The sequence below is a fragment of the Saimiri boliviensis genome, chromosome 6 (genome assembly GCF_048565385.1).
Source record: "Saimiri boliviensis isolate mSaiBol1 chromosome 6, mSaiBol1.pri, whole genome shotgun sequence".
In the NCBI taxonomy this organism is placed as follows: Eukaryota; Metazoa; Chordata; class Mammalia; order Primates; family Cebidae; genus Saimiri; species Saimiri boliviensis.
The window spans coordinates 76,663,333-76,676,754 of NC_133454.1; the positions used below are offsets into that span (position 1 = coordinate 76,663,333).

The 13,422-nt window shown below is 34.6% G+C and overlaps 1 protein-coding gene across 1 annotated transcript; it reads left to right on the forward strand.

Moving 5' to 3' along the window:
* The first annotated feature begins 10,406 nt into the window (after positions 1 to 10,406).
* OR2D3 (olfactory receptor family 2 subfamily D member 3) lies at positions 10,407 to 11,366 on the forward strand. The gene has a single exon (XM_003919792.4). The coding sequence runs from the start codon at positions 10,422 to 10,424 to the stop codon at positions 11,364 to 11,366; it is 945 nt and encodes a 314-aa protein (XP_003919841.1). The 5' UTR covers positions 10,407 to 10,421.
* The last annotated feature ends 2,056 nt before the right edge of the window (positions 11,367 to 13,422 follow it).

Consider the following 13,422-nt stretch of genomic DNA (forward strand, 5'->3'; position numbering starts at 1 on the left):
GCTGTAAACATCTGACTGTTTTGCACAATTCAGATAATGTTTATTCTAATAGTATTTTGAATGGCTTTTTCCTTTTTTGGTATTTCTTTGGAGGAATGATAGCCCATTGGAGTCCCCTACTTCACTCTTTTCACTTTTAAAATTGATTTGACAGAGTTTTGACTTAGTAATTTTCACAAAGAACAAGTTTGAGATGTTATTAATCTTATTTTATTTTGTTATCTATTTGGTTTATTTATCCTTTTATCTTTATTATTTCCCTGATTGTGCCTTTGAATTGGCTCTGTGATGTTTCCCCCAGCCAGTAAAAGCATACAACTTTATTATAACAACACATTTAGAGCCTTCATTGTCATTTTGATATTAGGACAGTGCTAACCAAATTGAACTCCACTATGTAAGGTGTTCACACAGCACTCTCAACCAACCGTGAACTAAAATGAAAGGACAAGGTCTGAAATCAAGTTGCATTAGTCAATTTGAAAGTCAGCATCCAGCACTCCTTGCTCATTTTCATTTTTATTTAATTACCATATAAACAAAGACACAAGTTTGAAAACTTATGAACCCCTGAGAATATATCTGTTGATGCCATTTTAAATGACAATGGTGTAAGGTTTGGAAGAAGGATGAGTATGATTTAGAAACTTTAGTCTGTGGTTTCAAACTAATGAAAAGTGCCCCAGGGTGTCTCAGGGGATGGAAAAAGATAATAAAGTTTAGGGCTCTAAAAGCTCCAGGGAATGTCCTGTTGACATAATTCTCAGGACCTCACCTTTAATTATTTTCTCAAAGGAGAATCTGTTGTTCAGAAGTGGAGCCTAGGAGAATCAGAATTTGTACCTTGAGTAAAGTAGAAAGGCTTGGAATGAAGTCAGACTCCCAGGATGACTCTAGTACAGGCCTTGGGAGGAATTGCTCAGGGGTCAACCTACACACAGGTGCATGTCCTTGAAGTGTGGCTCTGCAGACACAGAAGTTGCTCCTTTCCATACTATATCCTTGGTTCCTTCACCAATGACCTAACAGTGCTATTCCTGTTAAGTCTCTGCCCTCAGGTGAGAGAGAAGAAGCCACTGATAGGCCTCAAACTGTAGGATTCTGCAATGCTTGTTGGGGGTAGGAAGAGGCCAAGGTATTGGGAAGGTGAACTTTGTCATTTTCTCTCTTACACTTCAATTTTTCCCTTGCTAGATTCCCAGAGACAATTCAATTCCCACTCTTCTCCTCCAGAATCCCAGGCTGAAAACCCTCCCACAGACTTTTTCCTTCATGGACAAGACTGTTTTCAGAGAAATCACAGAGGGAGTACCCTCCTGCATTACTTTCCTCTTACTGTTAAAAAGGAGCTCTCCCTGATTCTCCCCTGCCCTCTGTCAGCCCTTAGGTCTTCATTGGCTACCTCAGTTTGCATTTGTTCCATCTTCTTCCCAAGTGGCTGGCCCAGAAAACAGGAAAGGAGCTGGAAGGACACTAGGAATCTTGCTTTGAGAAGCTTTGTAAAGAACTTGATCATGTGTTTTATCTAAGAGATATGAAAGAAGCAAGAGTGCATGAACACACTGCTGTAAGAATGCTAGCACTGCTGGCTCCAATCTGCTGATGACCTAAGGCACATAGAGGAGAGTGGGTCCAATTACAGTCGGTGCTGTCCTCCCAGCATGGGCAAGGATACCCACTACAGGTGCCATCACACATATACTCAGTACTCAAATATGCTTCCCATACAAGTCAGGCAGAATAAGTTCCCACGTGACTCAGTCTTGGTCAGTATACAGTTGGCTCAGTATCTCCTCTGATACTGTTTATTATGTGGAAGATTTGGTGGTCATGGGCATGCATATAAACAAATACAAAATAATTGTGTGAGTGGATCTCGAATATCTGCATATTCTATGAGATATTAAGTTTGTAAAGCTGAGAGGAAGTACATGTGGCTTGTGATGTGTGTGTGACAAGGAAGAATTCCCTTGTGTGCAGCTCTGTCTCTGTGTGAGACTCTTAAGAGAGGCTATCTGGCAAGGACATGTTAATTAAAATGCTGTTAGGGCCTTAGAGAGATAACAGATTCATTACCTGTCCTTTCAGTTTGGGGAAACAACCTGCCCTCGGTATCTCTTCCTGTACTCCCTTTCCTCTTTCTGCCTTCTCTCCACATCTCTGAATTCCTGACCTCTATGTTCAGCTTCCCCTCCCTGATTTCTTCTGAAGTCTATTTTCTTTATTTTATTTTTACCACTTATTTTTCTTCTCATTTTCTCTCAGCATTAGATAAAGAGATACTTTTGTTGAATTAATTAGAAAAGTTTACAAAGTTACATGAAATCTTCAGAGTGTGAAATTATAATTTACCCAAGGCAATTCTTCCTTAGAATATGAATGATACTACATTTCATCTTGATTATTCCTTTTGATTTGATTTCTTTCCTGTTTTGAGATTAAGCTACATTCTTCCCTAATCCACATATATACACACATAAATGTATACATCCTATCTTTGAGATATAGCTAACTACTCTCTATATACTCTACCTGAATTCTAAGTTTTTGTTGTGGGTTAAGAATTATTAATGTGGTAAAAGTATTTTTAACAGAGTCATTTCTCATACACATGCTCTTATTCTCTTTCTCTGCACACTCATTCGCACACACACACACACCCCCATATATATATATATATCATACCTATACATGCTATTTTGCAACCTACTATTCAAATTTGACAGTATGTCAAACATCTTTCCATGGAAAATACATACCTACTTAAATTTTTAATGACATGTTTATCATATTATCATCATCATAACCATAACCATCAATGTTGCAGTCATTTCTTTAGGTTCCAGGCATAATGCAAATTTTCTACTAAGTTCTTAATTTAATTTTTACATCTATATTATGAAGTTACGGTTTTATGTTCATTTTACAAATTAGGAAGCAGACAAAAAGGAGTTAAATTGTCTAAAGCCACAGAGCTAAAAAATGGGGAACAAAGATTCAACCATGTATGTGTGACTAAGACATCTTGCACTCTTACCCACTTCTCTATACTGTGTAGGTTCTATTATATAGGAAAATTATAATTTATTTAACACAACACCTATTATTTGACTGTGGGTTGATTTACTCTGGAAATAATTCTGTATGTGAGTATCCTCTGAAACAAAGCTTTATGCATACCTATAATTATTTCCAGAATATAAAGTCCTAAAACTTGAGCTGTTCAGGAAAAAAGATAAGTTCATTTTATAGTTTTTGAATATCTTTAAGATGGCTTGCAGAGAGATTTTATAAATGTACATGCCTACATTTTTTGTATCTGTTCTACTCTCAAAAAATAGTGGGCGATTTCAATCTATTTCATCTTTGCTAATAAAATGAGAAAGAATCAGTAACTACTTGTTTTATTTTATATTTCTCTGATTCTAAGTGAGAGTGAACATTCTTTACGTAGTTAGCTTTTTGGATATTTGAATTTCTTTTATGAATCACTCATTAAAATTTCTTTTTCCATCCTTTCCATTAAGAAGTTCTTCATATTCTTGATTTTAAAAATTCTTTGATGTGGTAGTTTTTCTATTTCTTGCTTATATTTTCATATATGTGTCCTTTAATCATTCATTTAAAATAGTTGTATAACAAAACATACAAATCTTAAGTTAATGGTTATGGTTTTCATGATGTCCTTAGAAGGTCCTTTCCCCCTCAAAGATTACAGAAAATAATTTAGTCTTTACAACCGTAATATGAAGTTGCGGTTTTATGTTCATTTTACAAACAGTTTTCATGATGTCCTTAGAAGTTCATTTGCCACTCAGATTACAGCAAACATTCACCTATTATTTCTCCTAGTAATATTTGGGGGTGTCGTTATTTTGTTTTACATTGAGATATTTAATCCATCTAAATTTTGGAGAAGAACTGATGTGAAAATACTTCCTTTCTCAACAGATAACCAGATATTCTAATATCATTTTATTTTTATTTATTTAACTTTTAAAAATTGTATTAATCTATTTATTTAAAGTTCAAAAAGAGGCAAATATTATTTATTGTGTAAACAGCCAGTATATAAGTTTCTCTTGGGGGAACAGTGATTGAAAAGGAGAATAAAGGAGGGAGAGTGCCCAGGTTGTTCATACTCTTCCATCCCTGGGTGCTGGGTTCATAGTATATGCATTTTGTAAAAATTTATCAAGCTGTTCTTTTCTAAAAATTTATTTATTATACTTTAAGTTCTGGGGTGTATGTGCAGATTATGCAGGTTTGTTATATAGGTATACACATGCCGTGGTAGTGGTTTGCTGCATCCATCACCTATCATCTACATTAGGTAAGTCTCCTAATGCTGTCCCTCCCCAATCCCCCTACCCGCTGCTATTCCTCGCCAAGCTCCCCACCCCCCAGGCCCCAGTGTGTGATGTTTCCCTTCCTATGTCCATGTCTTCTCATTGTTCAACACCCACTTATGAGTGAGAACATGCGGCTAACACCATTTTAAATAATATACGTCTATCGATTTAGATGATACCTTTATCATTTATTTCCCTATATACTTGAGTTTGAGTCATTTCTCTCTTTTATTCCATTGAGGTGTTGATATCTGCACTAGTACAATGCATATAAATTATCCTAATTTAATAGGAAATCATAATATCAGATAGGTTAAATCTCCCCACCCTCCTTACTACCACAATTCTTTTTCATATTTTTCATATTTTTTCTCTGAATATATTTACATGTATTTATCTGAATAAACTTTAAAATTATTTTGTTAAATTTCCCATCAGTGATTGTTTATTGGCTTTGATTATAACTGCAGTTAATTTTTAGATAGTTACTGGGGAATATTTCTCAAAATATGTTCATGGAATACTCATATTAAAATCACCAAATGGACTTGTTAAAAGTTAAATTTAATTGTTCAACCACAAACCTACTAAGAATCTCTAGAGCTCAGAATTTTTTATTTTTAACAACCTCTCACAAAGAGAACTATTAGGAATGTTAATATATGAGAATCAATAATTTGTTAACAATAGATATCTTTATAATATTTAAATCTTACATCTAGAAATTAGGTTTATTTCTCTATTTATGTATGTTGACTTTTCCTGTATTCTTTCTGAACATATTCACGCTAAATTCACACCTACATATTTTGGCAGGGTTGTTATGAATTCTATATTTTTAAAATTAACTTTATAATTAGTTCTGATTAATATACATAAGAAAAACTATGCACATAGTTACATATATATATATGATAACTTACCTGTTTACAGATTTCTTATTTATTCTAATCAGTTTTCAGATTGTATTAAAATTTACAAACAGAAAATCAATCTATAAGCAGTGATCAATTTACCTTCTCCTTTCCAATAATTATACCTGTCATTTCTAGTTTATATTTCTAATTTGATTTCATTAGCTAACTCTAGAAAAATAAACAGATACCTTTCATGTAACTCAGAATTTAATGTGAATATTTCTAGTATTTGACCATTAAGCATGATGCTAGCATTTTATTTCAAATGTGTATTGTTATACAAAAGAAGAAATAATCAGATTTCTTCTTAAAAATGTATACTTAAGTGTCTGTTTGACTAAAAGTACTTATTAAGAATGAAAGACAAATTTTATCAAGTATCTTTTGAGGCATTTACTATTTTTTCTCATTCTAATCTATCAATATGTAGAATTGTTTTAATAAATTTACTAATGTTGGCCTAAATGAGCACTTATGATAGGAGCTCACTTGATCACAGCGCTTTATTCAAATGGAATACAATTATTATTTTATTTTGACTTTGTATCTATTTTATATGTATTTATTTAATGTCAACTTCATTTAAAAACTGACTTTTCCTTTCTTCTCTACAAATGAAATAAATGAAATAGTAATCATAATTCCTTAAAAGTTCAAAATATTTCTAAATTTGTTAAAATGCTATTTTTATTATAATTCAGTTTAAAATATTTTACAATTTCATTCCCTCTTTGACTCATGTGTTATTTAGAATTGTGTTGATTAATTTCCAAATGCTTGAGGATTTTCTAGATATCCTTTTGCTATTGGTTTATAATGTAATTCCTTCATGGTCAGGGAATATTCCCTATGTGATTTCAATTCTGTGTTATTGAGATTTGATTTATTGCCTAGCATATATAGTCTAACCTTGGGGAACATTCCCTTTGCATTTGAAAAGGTATATATTCTATACTTATTGGGTAGAGTAATCTATAAATGTCCTTTAGGCCAAGTTGATTGTTCATGTTGTTCAAGTCTTCTGTACCCTCATGGATTTTCTGCTTGTTCTATCAGTAAGACTGTTGAAATCTTCAACTATTTCTGTATTTTTTTTCTAATTATTCTTTCAATTGCATCAGTTTTTCTTTGTATATTTTGAAACTTCATTAAGTGCATTCACATTAAATATGGTTTTGTCTTTGAGGTGAATGGCACTTTTATCATTATTAAATGTCTCTCTATGTTTCTGGTAATACTTTATATATTCATATATTCTACTTTTCCTATGACTAGTGTTTTTGTGGGTTTTTTTCATCCTTTTACTTTCACACAACTGTTTTTATATTTAAAAATGAATTCCTTGTAGACAAAACATTGTTATGTCCTTTTTGTCCCATGTGAAAATCACTGCCTTTTAATTAGAATGTTTAGTCCATTTATTTTTCATGTAATTATGGATAAAATTTAAGTCTACCATCTTACTTGCTTTCTAATATTCCTATCTACTGTTTGTTCTTTCCATATCTCTTTCTTGCATTCTTATTTTAAAATTATTTCATTTTTAGTTTTATTTTTAACTATAACCTTATTTTATATTTTAATGGTTATTCTAGGGGTTACATTATGCATCCTTGACTGATCATGATCCTCTCTTAATGCTTACCTTTTCTGAGGTATCAACTTAGTGCCAGGGGCTTTCAATTAAGATTCTTTATTCTGGCAGGCTCAAATTCCAAAATTGGGGCCTGGCTGTCCTACCCTGTGTATGTACAGCTTAATATTCAGCCATGACTCAGAGAGATTCTTGGAGTTCCTATCTGCAGCTTCTTTCATTCTGCTATTCGCTTCCATAATTCCAACCATCAATTACAGATTTCGATCTCATTAGTTCAGCAAGGGTCTCATGCTCTCCTCAGACTCCCACCCCATGGACCACAGTCCTGAGAGTGCCTCCAGGGATAAAGCTAGTGTGATTATAGGGGCTCACCTAGTTTGTTTCCTTGCCAAATGGCATTATTTTATGGGTTGGCTGTTCGTTGTTCAATATCTGAAAATAGTTGTTTCACATATTTTGTTTTATATTTGCTTTTTGCAAGAGGGCTAGTCCTATAACAGTTATTTTATCAGGACTTCTTATCAAGAAGGAGTAAAGAAGTAACTTTAGAGCATCCTCAGTTAGGTGCTACTACATTTTCTCATTTTTATTTTTTCTTATATTAGTAATATAGGGCTTTTTAAAGTATCAACACATTAGAAACTAAAAGTAACCTACCCATAATCCCAGTAACCCAGGGTCAACCACTCTCAACATTTTGGAAATTTTTTTCTTCTAGTCTTTTCTGTGCATTTTGAAAACATATATTAGCATTGGCCTCTAAGACAACAGCAAAACTACTTTTGGTTAAGTACCAATGGGAGGTGATTCTCATTATTATTGATAATGATATTAATAATAATTATCTGTAGAAGCCAAAGGAAATAATAGTGATCATATAGACCTAGACAACCAGAGAAGGGGAAAAAGAAAATGACAGGCCTTAACTATTCTGGAAGCTGAGGTGGGAGGTTGGCTTGAGCCCAGGAATTTGTAGCTGTTTTGAGCTACAATAGTACTGCTGCACTCCAGCCTGGGTGACAGAGCAAGACCCTGCCTCAAATAATAATAATAATAATAATAATAATAATAATAATTGCAGGAGAAGAAATGGTTCTTTGAATAGGCCCAGTGTTTCACTAATTTTTGTAACTCCAATTATAGCTAGATAAATAGATACTGTGCCCTTATATTGTTGATATGTTGCCCATATTGTGCCCCCTTTCACTGCTGCAGCGATGTATATTTGAAAACATCCTGTAAGTAAATTTTTAAGACTGAACTTTGAGTATGGGGCAAGTTTTTCCCTGCCTCATTCTATTGAGAACTGGGTCAAAACACATGAATATTTAAATATTTTACTGTAATAGGCAACTTTTTTTTCCAGAAAGATTAATACAAATTCTCCTAACCACTTACTTTTGCAAATGTGTCCTGTTTTTTCACCTCCATTATACATCTAATTGTTAATTGTATAATTTGGTAACAAATTGTATAATTTGGTTACTTAATTGTATAATTAAGTAACTTAATCTTTCCTTGCTTCAGTTACCTTATCTGCTAAGATAAACTTAATAGTATTTTAATTCACCTCATAATGTTATTAGGAAGATGTAATCATATAAAGCCCTAAAATTAATGATGTTACGTGTTAAATGCTTAATGAATATACTAGATATTTTTGTTATGATTTTTGGTGTTAAAATTCTAGATAATCACCCAAATGAAAATTTATCTTTCATTGTTTTAATTACACTTATTGAGTTATAATAATATTGAATATTTTTCTTATATTTAGTAACTATTTGCATATCTTCTTTGTAAATAGTCTGCTGATATTCTTGGCTCATTATTTCTTGGACTTCACAATTTTCAGAGCGCTTTATACAAACTCTTAATATAATAAGGTCATTTAACTTGACTTCTCCTATTTGGGTGCCTTTTATTTCTTTCTCTTCTGGTACTACGTTGAATACGAGTGGTGAGACTGGGCATCCTTGTCTTGTTACAGTTCTCAATCAGAATGGTTCCAGCTTTTGTCCATTCAATAAGATGCTGGCTGTGGTTTTGTTACAGATTATACCATCTTTCACCAGTCAGAATGGCTTTTGCCAAAAAGTAAAGAAATAACAGTTGATGGCAAGGCTGCAGAAAAGAGGGAACATGAATACCCAGTTAGTAGGAATGTAAATGAGTCCAGCCACTGTAGAGAACAGTTTGGAGCCTTCTCAAGGAACTAAGAATAGAAGTAACATTCGACCCAGCAATCCCATTACTATATATACACCCAAAGGAAAATAAATAATTCCACTAAAAAGACACAGACAATTATATGTTTATTACAGCACTATTTGCAATAAAAAAGACATGGAATCAACCCAGATGCTCATCAATGGTGCATTAAATAAAGAAAACGTGGAACATATGTACAATAGAATACTATGCAGCCATAAAAAGAATGAAATCATGTTCTTCACAGCAACATGGATGCAGCTCAAAACAATTAATCCTAATTGAACTAATGCAGGAACAGAAAACTAAATACCACATGTTCTAACTGGTAAGTGGGAACTAAACATTGGGTACACATTGCTATCACCATGGAAAACAACAGATACTGGGGACAACTGGGGGTGGAGAGTGAGGTGGGGAAATGGCTGAAAGACTACTTCTTGGATACTATGCTCACTACCTGGGTGGCAGATTCATTTGTATTCCAAACTTTGTAACCAACCTGCACGTATACCCTAATTCTAAAATGAATGTTGAGGAAAAATAAAATTATTTAACTTTTATTCTGACATCTCCTTCCAACATTTTCCTCTGTTTGTGGCTTATCTTATGATATTATTATCTCACATGAGTCTTTAAATTTATGTAGTAAATTATGTACATATTTTTCTTCATGGTTTCTTAGAAACTGTTTGTGTTTTTCAAGTCTAGTCCTATCCAAATATCACAACAATTTTAACTTATTTTTTCTTTTTGTATTGCTTTAATTTTAATATTGTATTTCTTAATCCAAATAGTATGGCCTTTAGTGTAGGATAGCTAAGGCTTTACTTTTTAAACCCAGCAAAATCTGTTGCTTCTGAAGAGGTCAAATTAAGTTTGATTCCTGAAAACTGCTTCACATTTTTCAAGTATGTGTTACAATTAGATGTGTAGTATTTTGAATAGTTAGTGGTAGAATTTTCTGCATAAAGATAGTCCTAACACTATATACAGTCATTTCCTAACAGTATATTTAGGCTAGTTAGTAAAATCCACATGAACTGTAACATCCTTACATTAGAACTAGTCGAGAGGGCTTTAACAGTATCATACTCTATTAAAAAGCAGCACAGTAGAGAGAGGATTTGGAAAATAACAAGTTGGTTTAAATTGCAATCAACTAATAATAATAAATATATTAATTTATTGTTAATTAGAACAAGCTGGATAGCAAAGAGCTAGAAATACTCAAGTAGGTGTCAGCTTTTAACATAAGCCTCTTCTACAAGACTTGATGTTATAGACCCAACAAAAATCTGTTCTTTCTTCTTGTGCCAAACAGGTAAACAGGCAAAAATATCAATGGGAGAAGAAAACCAAACCTTTGTGTACAAGTTTATCTTCCTGGGCCTTTCACAGGACTTGCAGACCCAGATCCTCCTATTTATCCTTTTCCTCATCATTTATCTGCTGACTCTGCTTGGAAATCTGCTCATCATCATTCTCGTCTTCATGGATTCTCACCTTCACACACCTATGTATTTTTTTCTTAGAAATCTTTCCTTTGCAGATCTCTGTTTCTCTACTAGCATTGTCCCTCAGGTGTTGGTTCACTTCCTGGTAAAGAGGAAAACCATTTCTTTTTATGGGTGTATGACACAGATAATTGTCTTTCTTCTGGTTGGGTGTACAGAGTGTGCGCTGCTGGCTGTGATGTCCTATGACCGGTATGTGGCTGTCTGCAAGCCCTTGCACTACTCCACCATCATGACCCAACGGGTGTGTCTCTGGTTGTCCCTTGGGTCCTGGGCCAGTGGGGCACTAGTGTCTTTAGTAGATACCAGCTTTACTTTCCATCTTCCCTACTGGGGAGGCAATATTATCAATCACTACTTTTGTGAACCTCCTGCTCTCTTGAAGCTGGCTTCTGCAGACACTTACAGCACAGAAATGGCTATTTTTTCAATGGGCGTGGGAATCCTCCTGGCCCCTGTCTCCATGATTCTTGTTTCTTATTGGAATATTATCTCCACTGTTATCCAAATGCGGTCTGGGGAAGCAAGGCTCAAGGCTTTTTCCACCTGTGGCTCCCATCTTATTGTTGTTGTCCTCTTTTATGGGTCAGGAATTTTCACCTACATGCGGCCAAACTCCAAGACTACAAAAGAAAGGGATAAAATGATATCTGTGTTCTATACAGTGGTGAGTCCAATGCTGAACCCCATAATTTATAGTCTGAGAAACAAAGATGTCAAAGGGGCTCTCAGGAAACTGGCTGGGAGAAAGTCCTTCTCTCATAGGCAGTGACCTCTGAGTCCAACTTTTAGAGCTATGGTAACATCCTTTAAAAAAGAGCAGGATTGTGTGTCTTGTGTCAGTTTGCTGAGAATGATGGTTTCCAGGTTCATCCATGTCCCGACACAAGAGCAGAAAATCAAACACCGCATGTTCTCACTCATAGGCGGTGTTGAACAATGAGAACACATGGACACAGGGAGGGGAGCACTGCCCACTAGGGTCTGTTGAGGGGAAATGGGGAAGGGACGGGGGGTGGGGAGGTGGGGAGAGATAGCATGGGGCGAAATGCCAGATATAGGTGAGGGGGAGGAAGGCAGCAAATCACACTGCCATGTGTGTACCTATGCAACAAACTTGCATGTTCTTCATATGTACCCCAAAACCTAAAATGCAATAAAAAAAAAAAAAAAGCAGGGTTAGGCAAGATGGGTGGATCGCGAGGTCAGGAGATCGAGACCATCCTGGCTAACACTGTGAAACCACGTCTCTACTAAAAATACAAAAAATTTGCCGGGTGCAGTGGCACGTGCTTGTGGTCCCAGCTACTCGGGAGTCTGAGGCAGGAAAATCGCTTGGACACGGGAGGCAGAGGTTGTGGTGAGCCGAGATTGCACCACCGCACTCCAGCCTGGGTGACAGAGTGAGACTTCGTCTCAAAATTAAAAAAAAAAAAAAAAGGAGCAGGATTTTAGTAAGCACTTATGAATTAGGTATTTCAGGAAGAAGTATAAAAATGAACATGTTCTAAAAACTGTTAATACTACAATCTAAACTAGAACATAGGGGGAAAATACAAGATGAAAAGTTAGATTATTTCCTGATTGTGGAAGGTGTCAGATGCTACTGTGAGGAGTTGGTAGTTAATTAAGCTGCCATGGGCATGTTTTAAGCACAGTCACAATTGAATCTAGGTTTCAACCATATTATTTGAAATAACAGCTAATACAAATTTCAAGCATAATTCTAACATCAAAGACATCTCAAATTTGCATGTCTTTGGCATACAAACCTCAGAATAGACTCTGATTAAAACAATTAAAATATTGGTAACAGTCTTTATTACTGGGTTCATTTGATCCTGGAGCATTTCAGCTTGTGAAAAGGTACCAGAGGAAATAATATTTCCTACTTCTTTATGTTGTCTCCTGAAAACTCCCCAAAACTATGTATAATCACTAAAATTTCATAAGCATAGACTATCAGAATAAAAAGGGAATTCAATAGTAATATAATCCAACTACATATCTGAGGCTTAAATTATTTCACAATATCTCTATTGAATAATTGTTCAGCATTTGCATAACCAGGAATGATACAGCTCCTTACTTTGTTGGGCCACTCTCTTTCATATAAAGGTAGTTTTTGCTATTATAGAGATCTTCCTCATGATAAGTCAAAATCCATTTTTCTGTATCTCCAACTGAGTTTCTCTAGTTTTAGTTCTGGAGCAATTGTCATTCTTCTATATCAGAATTCACTGAGGTCAATTTTTGTTTTTGGCCAAATTCAATTCTCATCACCAACTGCCCATGAGTTTCTTTAAAATTTATTTATCTAATATGTTTTGATACCTTGTATTCATCTTGGTAATCTTCTTTTGAATGAGCCCAATTTACCTAAAGAATATTTCTTTAAAAAACAGTTTACAAATCTTAGGCTGACCCCTCCACAGGTTTTGATGCCTGCACACCATGTCACACTGTGGCCCAACTTCTCTAAAATGGTCAATTCCGGAGTCTACTTTAGTTCTCATAAATCTGTAATATAAATAAACTGGCTGGCAGTTGGCTCTTTCACCTAAACTTCTAACATTCACATGTTTAGAGGACATAACATGTTTAGAGGTGGTTTTCCATGGAAACTATTCTATAGCCATCACGAACATGGGGTCCAGAAACCACAGACCTCAGATTGACTGTGTATTCCTCTCCAGTGAAGAGCTATTTAGTAGTTGTACTTATTTCTTACTTCTTTAATTCATGTATACATCATTCATTTTAAAACCAGCTATTGAGCTCTTATTTCATTTTGTCTTATCCAATTCTGAGTATGTTTGATACACCAG

What these genes read in the sequence shown, in the direction of transcription:
- OR2D3 (XM_003919792.4), top strand. Translation starts at nt 10,422, where the DNA reads ATGGGAGAAGAAAACCAAACCTTTGTGTACAAGTTTATCTTCCTGGGC.